At 46.9% G+C, this 14,618-nt stretch overlaps 1 protein-coding gene across 2 annotated transcripts in view; it reads right to left on the bottom strand.

The window, feature by feature from the left end:
* LOC126542465 (lachesin-like) overlaps positions 1-14,076 on the bottom strand; it is a 38,056-nt gene extending 23,980 nt beyond the window's left edge. Inside the window, exons 1-2 of one of the 2 annotated variants that reach the window (XM_055077271.2) lie at positions 2,473-2,743; positions 2,211-2,362 (exon numbers count right to left, since the gene is read on the bottom strand). In XM_055077271.2, coding sequence (XP_054933246.1) covers positions 2,211-2,343 — 133 coding nt within the window. In that variant the 5' untranslated portion in view covers positions 2,344-2,362; positions 2,473-2,743. Of the gene's footprint in view, positions 1-2,210; positions 2,363-2,472; positions 2,744-13,425 lie in introns of those variants that run through there. The other variant, XM_050189542.3, reaches the window with a different exon arrangement.
* Between the last annotated feature and the right edge of the window lie 542 nt (positions 14,077-14,618).

Raw genomic sequence — 14,618 nt, 5'->3', positions numbered from 1 at the left:
ACCGATAGTTTTCGTACATGTCAGTGTTGTCGCATCGCAGTCACAAGATTCGTGTGTCCCCCAACGGGTAGAAACGTCAACGCAGACGTTTGTCTTTTGCAGTCTTTCTTTTCTTTTTCCAAAGGATACTTAAGTTTACAAACGAACTTGAAGAAACATACTGAGATGCCTTTTTTCTCTTTCTTCGTCTTGTTAACAAAGTTTGCCAACGTATCTAATCTCATGTGTCTCCACATGTGCGCACTAGAAGTACTTCCCGTGACAGTCCTGTCTTCGGTTGTTGAAGGAAACTAGAAAACAAACGCAAAGAAGGCGCCCGGCCAGCTATAAAACGTAGTGAAGCCCAGCAGGTCACCGAGCCCAGTGAAGCAGCTTATTTCGACCGTGCGTCAACGTCGAGTATTTCTCGAGTAATTTGGGGGCAATTGAAGACCTTTCATTTCGCGCTACCGAGCGCTTTCTTCTGTGATAAAACAAGAAAGAAAAGAAAACTAGACGGCTATAAAAAGTATGCTTGTGAAGGCACGCGCGAAATAAGCACAAAGTGAATTAACATCACAGGCAAAAAATAAACAAGAAAGCTGCCAGACCAGGCACTCCGTATACAGATGGTTAACTAGCGAAGCTGAAACGTGTGGCCCCCGTGTTTATCACTGAGTAAATTCTGACGGTTCATTAAAGCCGTCCTAAATTATTGGTTACGACTTTACGTTTCTTGATTAATTAATTATTTAATTAATGACGACGATGAACGCGGGAGGAGGGGCACGAGCGCGTTTGCTCGGTAGCGCCGAGGGGCGCCAACGAGCCAGCTCGGAGAAGGCACTTGTCCAGAGACAGGACAAGTGCCTTGTCCTGTCTTTGTTCTTTCTTAGTGTGCTGTCCCTGTTGGTGCTTCATCTTTTGAAATACAGGTCAGTGCCCTAGGGAGATAGACGAACAAAGTCGGCGCAACAGAGCTGGATCGGTACAGGGTCGGTAAGGAAGGTAACATCATGGAAATCAAGTTTCACTACACCAGCCGAGCAGTCGGTTATAGCTGAGTGGGCAGATAAAAATGAAGGTCAAGGATCACGACGTGAGGGCAATGGTCAAGTACATGGAACAATACAGATGTGTGGCGACCGGCGACGCTGACACGAGCGGCACACATTCCCCGCACAGCGGGAGTTCCCCCATCAGCGACTCGTTCGACGCGGGACTCGGCAGGAGTGAGCACTTTATTGAGCCACTTCCGGAGATCAGCGCTCATGACCGATATGTGTGAGCTGGTGTCGATCAGGGCAGTGACAGGTAGGGCATCAACTTCCACGGCGATTAGGTTCTGATCTGTCGGCAAGGTAAGGAGAGGATTTGCAGGTCGAGAGTCCAATGCAGCGTCACCTCCGGAAACTGCATCCGCACGCTTTCCGGGGACGAGCGTACAGAAGGGTGAGGCGATGAAAAACGACGGGGCAGGGGTAAGCGGGACTGACGATCGGTGCGGCGAACGGCTCGAGCGTCTGAGGGACGCAGAAAGGCCGCGGTCATGGTATGTCGCGTCATTTCGAGCATGGTATGGCTGGCGCTGGTTGTCATTGGGGCGGTAGGAGAATGTGGAGCGTGAAAATCAAGACTGACGATAAGGGCAGTAGCGAGAAATGTGTCCAATGCCGCTACAATGGAAGCATATGGACTTGTCGTCTGGTGTTCGCCATTGCGCCGGATCTCGATAGCGTCGAAACGTCGGTGGAGGGCGATGAAGAGGGGCAGGGCTAACCGGAGGGCGTGTGATGTAGCACACGGGTTGAATTCCTGCGGTGGCAAGTTCATCGCGGACAACTGCGTGGAAAAGGGAGATCATAGCTTGCGAATGCTCAGAAGGACGCGCGAAAGAAGATGGCTGCGCAGCTTCGGTTTCGCGCCGCACAATTCGGACAACGCTATCCGTAGTGGACGACTGAAGAGCCGAACGAGCGTCTTCGCACGACGACGTAGCGGCGGTGTTGGGAAGCCGCACGAACTGTCCGGCAATGCGACGGCTCTTTGTTCCTTCGAAACGTCTGCACTCACGGATAATTTCGTCTACCGTCGAGCAGTCTTTAAAAACGAGCAAGGGAAACGCATAATCGGCAATGCCTTTCAGAATGTGCCTCACTTTGTCAGCCTCGGCCATACTGGCATCTACGCGGCGTCAAAAAGCTAGCACATCAAGGATGTACGCAACGTACCACTCGATAGCTGTCTGAGCCCGACAGGATAGGTCTTTCGCAGCGGCGCACTTGCGACCAGCGAGCTTGCCGAAGAGGTCGCGAAGTTTTTTCTTGCATACATCCCAGCTGGTCCACTCTTCATGTGTGTCATACCAGGTGCGTGCTGGTCCCTGGAGGTAGAAGAGAAGATTTGCGAGCGTCATTGAACGCGTCACTTTGCAAGCGACGCGTTCGTATATGCAAAGCCATTATTCGATGTCGACTTTGTCGGTGCCGTTACCAGAGAAGGTGCCGGGGTCGCGCTGATGGGTCAAGACGACGGACTGTTGCGGTGTCGCCGATGCTGACGGCCCGGATGCGCCGGGTGCTGACGCCGTGCTTAACCCAGCAGCCTGGTAGTCTGTCAGCATGGTAGGACGGCCGAGTACAAGCCCGCTGCGGAGTTCCGTCTTGTGCAATACCCAGCACCTCCACCAAAAATGAAACGGGCAGAGATACAAGGTTAAATGGGACCGTGTTTACTCTGCAGAAGATATGGCCAGTAGTTGTTGTTGTCGTAGCCTGTCACATGTGTGGCTCCTACCCACGATGGGGGATTGGCCAAGGAATGGCTGGATTATTCCAAATTATTATGGAGCATAAATTTCCTAGTATCTATGGAATTAGCATTTCATAGCGTAGAATTACCTGTTAAAATAAAATCAGGAAGGTCATATGAAGTGAGTAATAATTAATTTAAAAGTTAAAAAAAGAAAGAAAGAACTTAACAGGGCATTAGTTTAGATTCTGTAAGGAATGTTTGGACAGCGAAGCAAGCATCCCTGCGGCTGAATCCCAAAGTGGACGCCCCCAACAAAAGAATAGCAGGTTCTGTCAAGTCCAGGCCAATTCTTCGAAAAGGTACTTCCAACAATCTTTTTCTTGCCGCAGTAAAGCGGCGACGAGATAGAAGAAAGTGCTGTATCGTCTCCTCCTCATTACAAAATGAACACAGGGGGGAGGGAACCAAACCCGACCTGTGTAAGTAGAAATTCAGGGAGGGAATGCGGCAGTGTAATTTGGTGAGGGAGACCTCAAGCATCTTTGTATAATAGGATATGGCCGGTACAACCAGTACGGCCGAACGTTAGGTTAGCGCCACTACATCGTCTCTTTCATACTGTTCGGTTTCGGTGATCGTCGTCTTTGTCCCTCTCGTGGCACCGTGACATTATTTTTTACCTGACAATATTTTTTACCAGAATATGGCAATGGAATCGTAGAAGTTACGAAAAAAAAAGTCAGTTTTGCAGCAGTATTTAAAAGACAAGGATACACCGGACGTCATAATTCTGCTGGAAACACACGGGATTGGAAAGCTAACAGGATACAGATCTGTCGGCTTTGCCGAAGGGGAGACCAGGGCATTAACCACGCTGGTAAAAAGAAACGTAACTTGCGTGCAGCACAACACAGGTATAACGCACATTGACAATATTCTATTGGAACTCATCGCGCAAAAGAAGAGAGGACGTAGCTTATTTATTCTCAACCATTTATAGCAACCCCACGCTACATAAACACAAATTCAAGAACCTATTCAAGAAAACACTCAGACTTGCCGGAGAAAATCCGGTAGTTATAGGAGGAGACTTTAATGCCCCACACACCACGTGAGATATTTATATGCCAGAGCAAAAGGAAGGGACTTATGGAACGACTTGCAAGAATTAGGCCTCACGCTCGTCACAGACCCGCTACTCCAACAAGAGTAGGCACGGCGCTAAACAGGGACACAACCCCAGACCTAACCTTTACCAAGAATATTGAAAAGGCGACGTGGCACAACACACTGAAAGATTTGGGTAGCGACCACCGTATATCGGAGTAACACGTCAGGGAAGGGCCGATTAGACCCAAGGAACGACAGATCAAATTAGTAGACTGGGAGCTATTTCGTAGAACGCGAGAGACGACACAAGCAAGGATCAATCGCAGACGTAAAACAATGGACTAAGGAGCTCAGAGATGACGTCAAAGCTGCCACAAAAATAGCACCACCTGAATCTAACTTGGAGAAATGCGACAGCAGACTTCTTCACATGTGGGAAGCTAAGCAGTCGCTTCGGAATAGACTTAGCGGTCAGAAGCATAACAGAAAGTTAAGAAAGCGCATAGCGCTCCTAAAAAAAATTGAAGAACATGCTAAGCAATTGACCAAGCAACAATGGGACGAGATATGTAATTCCATGGACGGACAACTAAGCACCGGCAAAACCTGGCACATGCTCAGGTTCGTGCTTGATCATGAGAATAACAAGAAAAACCACATGCAAGCCAGTAATAAGTTAACACACGCATATGAGCGCACAGAAGAGGAATTTCTCAATGAATAAGAGCAGAAATACTTAAAACAGGCACCCCCTTGCAGCTATCCTAGCTACAACGGGAATACAAACGCAAAATTAGACGAGGAACTCACGGAGGCAGAAATCCGTGCGGCCTTGCAAAAGCGAAACACCAAATCAGCCCCAGGCCCGGAAGGTGTAACCAACAAGACTCTCAGGAACCTTGATGATGAATCGATCGCCAAACTAACAGAATACATAAACGAGTGTTGGGTAAAGGGAGAAGTGCCAGCTCAATGGAAGAAAGCGACGATGACGCTCGTTCCAAAACCTGGTAAGAAGCTTGAGATCGACAACGTCAGGCCAATCTCTCTAACATCCTGCGTCGGAAAATTAATGGAACATGTAATTTTAAACAGAGGAGATAACTTCTTAGAGTATCATAACATATACCCAGATGCAATGATAGGATTTCGGAAAAACCTTTAGACACAAGATTCGATGCTTCAATTTAACCATAAGATAATCAGCCATCTTGGGCCTTGATCTTAAAAAGGCTTTCGATAATGCCAACCACGCAACCATATTGGAAAACATCGAACGAATAGGACTAGGGTAACGGACGTATAACTACATCAAGAGCTTCCTTTCAGATAGGAAAGCAGTCATCTCCGTCGGAGGGCTCACATCACCCGAGATCGACATAGGAGGCGCCGGCACACCGCAAGGCGCTGTCATCTCCCCGATGCTGTTTAATCTCGTCCTGATGGGACTCCTTGAAAAATTAAATCACACAGAGTCCCTGAATCACGCAATCTACGCGGACGATATTACTAGCTGGACCTGTGATGGCAGCGACGGACCAATAGGACAACGACTCCAGACTGCAATTAACACAGTAGAGGAACACCTCATAGGAACAGGCCTCACATGCTCTGCAGAGAAATCTGAACTTCTCTTATACCACCCCACACTTAGGGGCAGGCCTCCCAAAGGATACGACAGAAACAAGGCTCATGAAGAAATGAAGCTATACACCAAGAACGGGCGGAATATCCCAATAGTCAACCAGCTCAAGGTGCTGGGTCTAGTAATCGAGAACAAAGGCACAAATGGGGAAACCATAAAGAAGTTAGACACAAACCTAACAAACACCATGAGAACGAATTACTAACAAGCACAAGGATATGAAGGAAGAAAGTATCATATGGCTGATACAATCATTCGTAATCAGTCAGATCACATACATAGCAGCCTTCCATAATTGGTTTGCAGCTGAAAAGACTAACATTAACAAGCTGATCAAAAAGGCATACAAACTAGCTCTAGGGATTACCATCACTACGAGCACGGGTCTCTTGCTAAAGTTAGGACTCCACAACACACTGGACGAACTCATACAAGCACAACAAGCATCTCAAGCAGAATGACTAACCGAAACTAAAACGGGGCGGCATATGCTAAGCAAACTAGGGATGAATTACCACAATCTATACGGGGAAAAGATGACGATAACGATATAAATTCGTGACAAACTCCTAGTACCAAATATACCCAAGAACATGCATCCAGGTTACAACGATGGCAGACGCAAGAGTAGAGCAGAGAAAATGATCCGAAGCTTTTGGTCAGACGACAGAGCAACCTTCGCAGACGCGGCTGAATACCCACACAGAAATGGCTACGTAGCAGTAATCGTAGGTCACATCGAAAAACTCCTTACAAGCGTATCAGTTAATACCAAACCTTCCGAGACAGCATTGTAGGTAGCCATTGCACTAGCATTGGTCTTCACGAGTGCTCAGTGCATCATTAGCGATTCTCAAGCTGCCATTAGATATTATGCAAAAGGTAGGATCTCTCCTGAGGCATGGCACATCATCAGAGTCAATGAAGCAAAGTTCTCTAACGCAGAGAAGAACGGAAGGCAAATACTCTGATTCCCAGCGCATACGACTCCAGGCATTCCCGCAATCAACCTCAACGAGGTAGCACACCGCGAAGCTCGAGGTCTTACTCGCCGATCTGAGCAAAGAGTGACTTCCATCGGTCAGGAGAACGCGGAGGAGGATATCTGGAGAGAAAAAGATAGATTAAAAAGATTTAGCGATATTACCACATTCTATCAAAATCGGAGACTAAACTGAACAGAGCTGAGTCCGTTACTTGGAGGCGATTACAAACAGAAACTTGTGCGAGTCCCGTGCAACTAAATACTTTCGACCCCGATATATACGAGAGCAATATGTGCAAGCTATGCAAATCTGTTAGAGCCACCCTTCAACACATGTTGTGGGGATGTGAAATATATCAAGGTAAAATTGCAGTCTCCCCTGAAAATCTTCGGGCGCGGTGGTTGGCCGTGCTGCACAGCTCAAAACTCCAAGACCAACTTTGGGCCGTCCAGCGAGCCACAGAGGCCGCACGGGAGCAGTAGCTCCCAGTGGCCATCTAGGCGGCTCCAGGCCCGGGCCTCCCTATCGCTGGATTCCAAATAAAGTTATCACATCACATTTGGTGATGAACAGTGCTATAAAGAGGAATGTGGCTGGAGCCACGTGGGCTTCGTGGACTCTGGAACGGGCCAGAGTGCCTCCCTCTACCCCTGCGTATAACCACTACCGCTACCACTCTCGTGGACCATTTGGACTACGTTGAGGCATTTCACTTTCTTGAAGCATGGCGGTGAGAACAGCTAAGCATCCTTTGATAACTCCCCCCTCCCGCTTTTCACGGTATAATTAGCCTGTGGCTTCGTCAACGCGCACAGTTTTTCCACGTTATCGCTTTTTGCTTCGTACACCAATAACTCCGTAACTATATCTGCTGCCCTGCGATGGTCGCCATTTCTAGCTAGGCGACAGCTCTATATATTGCTTAGTACAGAAGAGTGTAAAGCTAATGTGCAAAGTGCGAGAAGTATAACCATCAAGATCAGCAGGAGGGAGTATAAGAGACAGTGTTGCTATCTGCCTGAGAAAATATGTTAAAAAAGAAAAACTGTTTTGATTAGTTCCTCAGAGAACCATACCGGAACAGTGGTTACTCTGGTAACACTTTTAAAATCTTAATACTTGCCATCAACAAAGGCTATTAGATCCATTCAAACGCGTTTTCTATAGTTTTCTCATGTGTATAACGTAATATTCAGCTTTAACAAAAAGAACTGCGCATGAAAAAGCGAACTTGTTTCACGTGGGATCTTGTGTCTTCGCCGGTTGTGCCAAGAGAGAGGGCGATAAAGAAAGTCTAATTCCAAAAGGCTAAACACGCACTGAAAATTGATGTCTTTGTCTCCTATCTCACAGCGTCAGCTACAGAGCCTCTTTCTTGTGTGCTATAATTTAATTCAAAGAAGCAAAAGCGGCAGCCACGGCGCCAGATGTCCAGCTACTCTAAGCTCAAGGCGCCAGTGTGTTCCGTTCTTTAACGGCACGCCTGTATTCGACAGGTTCAGGTTAGATAAAAGGGGGTTGCCATTTTCCACGTTTTGCTGAATAATAAATGGAGAAACCTGCATTAGGATCGCCTTTGTTACCTTTTCTTTTGCCGTCCGTAGCTTAATTTTCTTGCTTATGGAATCGTCAAGAGGTGCTGGTGTTCTTACAGCTTTGGAGTATACTTCAATTTACATTATAGAGTTGCTGGGAGGTCGAATGAACGTTATTTAACTTCTTTGCACAGAGAAGGTCAGTAACAGATCGAACCACTTCTGTCCAACGAGTTTTTCCAAAATGAGTGCTGACGCGGTCCGATAATTACGCCCGTCTTCACCTAACGCTTACCCCTAGCACGCTCTTCTGGCTGAATCGTAATCGCCACGAAATTGCGTCAATCGAAGAGTAACCTGCGGTGGGAGCAAAGTTGTCTCGGACGCACTTCTGCTTGCCTGCCAAATCACTAGTTGAAAATGAATGTCCGTAGAATAATGGTACAGTGTGTGCCGAGGTCATGAACGAAGGATGGTATTTAAAGGCAGGTCAACGGCCAAATTAGCCTGCCGGCAAGATTGACGGGTCACAGAGGTTCGGCAGTGCTACCTGTCATGCCTTATCGCGGTTGCGCTCCCTTCGTCGGGCTCGTCAGGACGGTTAAATGGAAGCCTTCATTAGGGATTCAGAAGCAATGATGCGAGTGTGCGCTAATGGTGTTCCTTTCGGTTCCAGGAGCAGATGAGTTACGCTTGTGCAGCAGTGTCGATACGCAACGCACTGTCGTCTGAGCCGATAAGTTCCCGAGCACACCTGAGTGGATGTCGGTAGAGAAGTGTGCGATAACCGAGGCACGGGTGCCGCGTTAGCGATTGCGCTATTCGTGCTGTGCGAAACGAGCTTATTGACGAACACGAGGAACGGAACACCGGAAGATTCGCGCTACGCTGTCCGAGGTTCTTGCGCCAGACAAATATAACTTTTGACATACAGTCCGTCCGTCCAAAACTGCCAAGTGGCGTGGCAGGCATAGGTAACGTCGAACAATCAAACTTCGCGTTCACAGGGCGGTGTCCATAATTGGCTCGTGTCCTAGCTGGCTCATCCGTGGCTGGCCAAAAGCTTTCGCACTGAATAGCCAGCTCATGGCGTAATTCTTGCAGCGCATACCCCCGTGTCCGTCCTTCTTTAGCTAACCATTCGTTCTTTTTTTCTTTTCGCACTTCGCGCTGCAAAATCAGGCCATGAACTTAGACCGATTCGTCCACATCTCTATTATTATTGAATAGCCATCGCCTGATCGCCGGCTGACACATCACCCTTTAGAATATAGAGTTTCATACAATTACTAGAGGGAACTGTGGCACTAGTATCTATGGTACCTGCAAGCAGGCCAGTTCAGTCAGCATGGGAATGATTGGTAGTACAGGGATTTGCCTAAATATCGCCCTTCTGGCTTTAAATGGCTTTGTGACTTTGCAAGTTGAACATTTTCAAGAATGTACTGCGTTATCAATAATTGGCTAAGCATTATTAAAATTGACCGATGGAAGTATTTGAACTCAGGACCTCTAGCAAAGAAGCCTGATATTGAAACCACTACGCCAAAGGCGCACAGACAGGCAGAACCACTACACTTAGCAGCGATTATGCGTGCTTGTAGAGTATTATTACCTTCTGGATTAAAAATAATATAAATTGATTTTAAGTTTAGTTCAATTTATGCCACGATAACGCTTATTAAACGAGGCCACCGGAATGTCTGACGCTCCAAGCACCAAGATCAGACAAGTCCATGCACTACACATAATTCCCATGGTGGCTGAATGATCACAGCGCCAGAGTCCTCTATACTAATTGTGAGAAAGTTTATGCTTAAGACAACAGGTCAGCGATCTTTCTGTCATGACGTCACGTGAAAACGCATAGAGAGCTTAAAAAACCCTGGATTTGAGGAAAAAATATCGCGCTATGCGTTGCCCGCTTTGAAATCTGTTTCCTTATATACCCTCGCTGCGTGATATCACGTTGCAAGACAGTCTTGCCTTTTGTATGTTATAACAGCTCTGGAGTGCTGGATGATAATGGAGCTTTCATACTATATACAGTAAACTCTCAGTTGTACGAACGTCGGTTTATCGAATATTTCAGAATAACGAACTTTTTAAAAATCCCCGGCAGTTTTCTTATGGATTCTATGCAAGAATGTTTCACTTAAACGAATTTCAGAACAGTCAATATTTCAGTTTAACGAACTCGGTCAGAGGACCAAGGCTTATTTTTACGATCAGTTCAACGAAGTTTGGCGCCCTGCACTGCAGGCGCAGCCGATGCCCGCCCTCATCAAACCGCCGCCCCAGTGGCAATGTAACGTCGCTGGCGCTACAGCGCCCCTGGGGCAAAGCGGCGGCGCGGAAAACGAACGGCAACGAGGCATGGCCTCCGAGATCGCCCGCACAAAACGAGCAAGCATGTAATCTCGGAGGCCATGAACAAAGTAACATGGCCGAGTCAGTTTCAAGCCCTATAACTCTAGCTGAGGTTGTAGGGTACATTGGAAAGTTCAGAGACTTTGTTTCTCAACAGCGAGCTGTGCCAGAAGAAGTGCACAAAAACATTGACTCTTTGGACAGTTTTGTTACTTCCTGTGCTTTAAATGTACAAGTGCAGAAGAAGATTACAGATTTTTTTTCTAAGTGAGAAAGGCAGCATTATAACTGTTATGAACATTGTACTTGTTGATATGTACAAATTCCATTTCACACATTTCTAACACTATGGATTCCATGTCCTTTGCTCCATGAATTGCACTTCAAACTTTTGGCTCTGTATGCCATGTCCTATGTTGGTCTAGTGAATATTCAGTTTAGTGAACTTTCAGTTAAGTGAACTATTTCCTTCGGTCCCTTGAAGTTCACTCAAGTGAGAGTTCACTGTATAAGCACGAAGAGCTTTGAGAATACCATTTCTGGTCCCCCGATATGTTACACACACACGCACACTAGTGGTTTTGCATTTCGCCCCCATGATGGCCTCGCACGCTACCCCGGACAAGACATGAAATAGTTGCATCTTGCATTATTGGGAAGTTTTTAAGACTTCCTTGAAACTTTTCTTTATTGCATGATATACAAACACAGTAGAGCGAGCATCCAATTCTCCAACTTCCAACCGTTATACTGCTCCCTATCCCTTCGTATCTGGCGATCTCATGTGATATGAAAGTTTCTTCTATTAATTCTTGAACACGGTAGAAAGTGCAAAATATATTTGCTCGTAGAATATATTTACGTCTGTAATGCCATCTAATATTTCGTTTTTTTTTTGGTGTTGACAGGCAGGGAAGAAAATGAGCATTAGCATGCTCGTATATGGGCACAGTGGTTAGAACGATGGTATGCGCTTGGCTCCCGGGAAAGTTTCGTACGTGCTACATTATTTTTATGTTTCAATAAGGTATTGCGACAGCGACAGAGAAAATTTATTTTTTTGAGCATAAGAAGCGGCGCGAAGGAGGCAGCCCGCGTCGTTACACACGTCATTTAATGATACATTAAGTCATGTGGTCATTTTAACGAAATATGCGAATGTTTTCGTAGCGGCTGCGCGTAAGCTACTATTCAGAGATTTCAGCATAAACGGCGCATAGATTGTGATCTCTGATGCACCGTCCACGAGCTTAGAATTAAATATCCATCATTATTCCCTACTGGCCCGAAATACTACCGTGCAAAGAAAAAAACACGCCCTTGGGTGAAATGATCGACCCGGTTCTCCACCCTGTTTCTCTTTCTTTCTCTCTGTCCCTATGTAACTGAATATTTTTCCCCCAATTTTTGGCTTGGGTCGCTTAAACAGCGCGCAACCTTGACGAATCACGTGACCCTCTTTGATTAGCTGTAGTACCCAACCGTGTTGTCACGTCGGCGACTCGCATGTCGACGCGCTTGCCAAGCCATAGCCACCGTGTTTCCGTGCAGTCGCCGGTTAAACCGAAACGAGCTGTTCTGCCGCCTGTTGTAATTCCTTTTATTTTTCTCATCTACTTGCGCTCCACTTTTTTTTTTTGCTAGTCAGAAGATCACGAAGCAAACGCGAACTGGGGGTGCTATCGCATGCGCACACTCCCTACTCGATTTTCGCTGCCACCGCACATCTGTCCAGGTTGCATATTTTATTTCCAAATCACGAGATATAGATGAGCCCCGGAATTGCTATCGCGCCTCTGTCTTTTTTATCTATCTTGAGTGAAGAGTCGCCAACTACATTTTATCTCATTTCTTCTCGCGCCCTTTTCCACGGACGCCTTTCGTTTACGTAGTGAATGGAGATGCCGTGGACCTGAGAAAGGAATGGTTCGAATTAGAGGATGAAGAGGAAAAAAGAAAGGAAGAAAGTAACCATGAACAGTGAGACCATACAAGAATAGCAGGCCGCTCTGAGAAAAAGAACAGGATGAAATGAAACCATGCATATTTCTGGTCACATTATAGATTTAAAACAATCCCTGTAAACCACATTTGAACCACATCTATTATGACGTGAACGCACCTGAGCTCTCTGCCGTGTAGTCCGTGCAAAAAAGACGTCGTCTTGACGTTACGAACGTGGACGCACGCAGACTTGACAAAATATATAAGCCATAAATGAAAACGTATGTTCTTGAGGAAAGCAGTATTATTCTCCACGTTACATCACATACCCCAAGCGATTTGCAGAGCTGTGTTGACATAACACTGCAGTATGCATATCATGGGGTTTGCCCATGTCATTCAACAGAAAACGGTAACCAGGAAGCGGAAGATACATATCAACACATAATTGCCGTCAGCATTTGCATAAACTCTATCAGCTCTTTGTAACATACAGTGCTTCCTGTCAGTAAGTCAGTGACGCAAAGCGAAATACCGGCACTCACTACAGCTGTATGCATAGTGCCTAACCTACAGCTACAGGGTAAACCTGGCACGAAAGGGCAGCGCACGAAGGCACATGCTACAAAGTTACGCTCCATGTTTATTTACATTCTGTTATGATCAGGCTTCTCTCGATCTTTCTCCTTTTCTCATGCAGAGATACATTGTTTCGTCCACGTGATCACGTCGACATCTCCGTGCCTCAGTGCTATTTGTGTTCGCAACACATTAGACTTAGGCTCCTAAAATATTTCGAAATATAAGTTCTTCCCCCCTTGGAAGACCAGCTGTCTTCTCGCCAGAAGGAAAAAAAGCCCGAACGTATGTGCCGCATAACGTAGCGGTCTGAATTTCATTTTGTCAAAACACTAATAGGATTTACGGAGACGCAAGTCACAATGATGTCATTAAATAAAGAAAACTGCTGCACGTTTGAGCGTTAGCGTTGAGCTTTAACACTACGGGAATGTTGGTCGACATTAGAAAGATTCCGTGAGAAAGAGAGAAAAGAGAAAAAGGAAGCGAAATAAATGTAAGAATACGACCGAGTTTTACTTGCCTGCTATGCAGAAGATGAGAAGGGGCAGAATAGGTGCTCGCAGCTCTCCCCACCGCACGCTAGAGAAGCGAATGCATCTTGTGGCCATCTCTCTGGCGTCTACGAAATCACCGAAAGAAAACCAGCAGGTAAAGTAACGTAAAATGGCTGTCGGTTCTTCGTTAGAATGAGGTCTTTAGAACGTTCTTCCCCGAAAAAAGCGGCAGCCTGGCCCTCAGGAGCGCACGTGACGTTACAAACACCGACGAGCGGGGGCAGGTCAACACGAAGCTTCCGATTACGAGAGGACGCGCGCTCGTCACGGTTAGCGCACGGGGGCCATTTGAGGAGAGCTTATGAACAGAGCGCGCGAAAAACTCGTATTGGCAGCTTGCTGCGGCATCGCGGCGGCGCGTCGGGCGAGGGGCTGCGAGTTGGGGGATGCGCTCCCTAAACTAGAGTTGGCGCGCGCCGGTGCTTCCCGCTTCGCGTGGAAAGGGCTCGTCGCAACCGAGGCAGTGCCGGCACTGAACAGCGCCGTTCCCGCCACCGCGCGGGAGATCCCCGAAGCGGGACCCTCCGCTGCAGCGGGCTCGCGCGGACGCCGGTCCGTGCTCGGTGGCCCTTACTATAGAATGCATTGACTGCCTTCGGCTTTGGTTCCAGCCTTTGTCGAGCTCGGTATATGTTAAAGCGTCTAGGAGGAGATTAAATTTGTTCCACAAGACAAGTGTGAGCGAAATAGAAAGAAAGAAAGAAAGAAAGGAAGAAAGAAAGGAAGAAAGAAAGGAAGAAAGAAAGAAAGGTAGAACTTACTGAGTGTGTGACTGACTGACCCATTGTTTGATTGTTTAGTGAATTGATTGATTGATTGACTGACTGATTTGGCGTATTCTGCCAGAAAAAAACACAGGGGTTTGGAGAGACGTCGTAGTGAGGACTCCGGTTAAATTTCCCCAGCCCAGGATCCTTTAGCGAGTATATTGGCATTCCATCCCGATCAAAATCCGGTTGTGTTGGCCGGAAATCGAATCAGCGACCTCGTGCCCAGCCAAGTCAGCAGTTGAGCACCATACCTATTTGGTCAGCGTGACGGATAGGGAGAGCGAGCTGTAGCATGCAAGGGTTGCAATTGGTCAACTAATCAGAATAGTGGGTTTACCAGTTAGGTTGTGATTTGCTACTTCAGCAACAACGGGAGGCAGGAAGTAAGC

This window comes from Dermacentor andersoni, chromosome 2 (assembly GCF_023375885.2).
Source record: "Dermacentor andersoni chromosome 2, qqDerAnde1_hic_scaffold, whole genome shotgun sequence".
Lineage (NCBI taxonomy): Eukaryota > Metazoa > Arthropoda > Arachnida > Ixodida > Ixodidae > Dermacentor > Dermacentor andersoni.
This window is presented reverse-complemented; position numbering and strand designations above follow the sequence as displayed.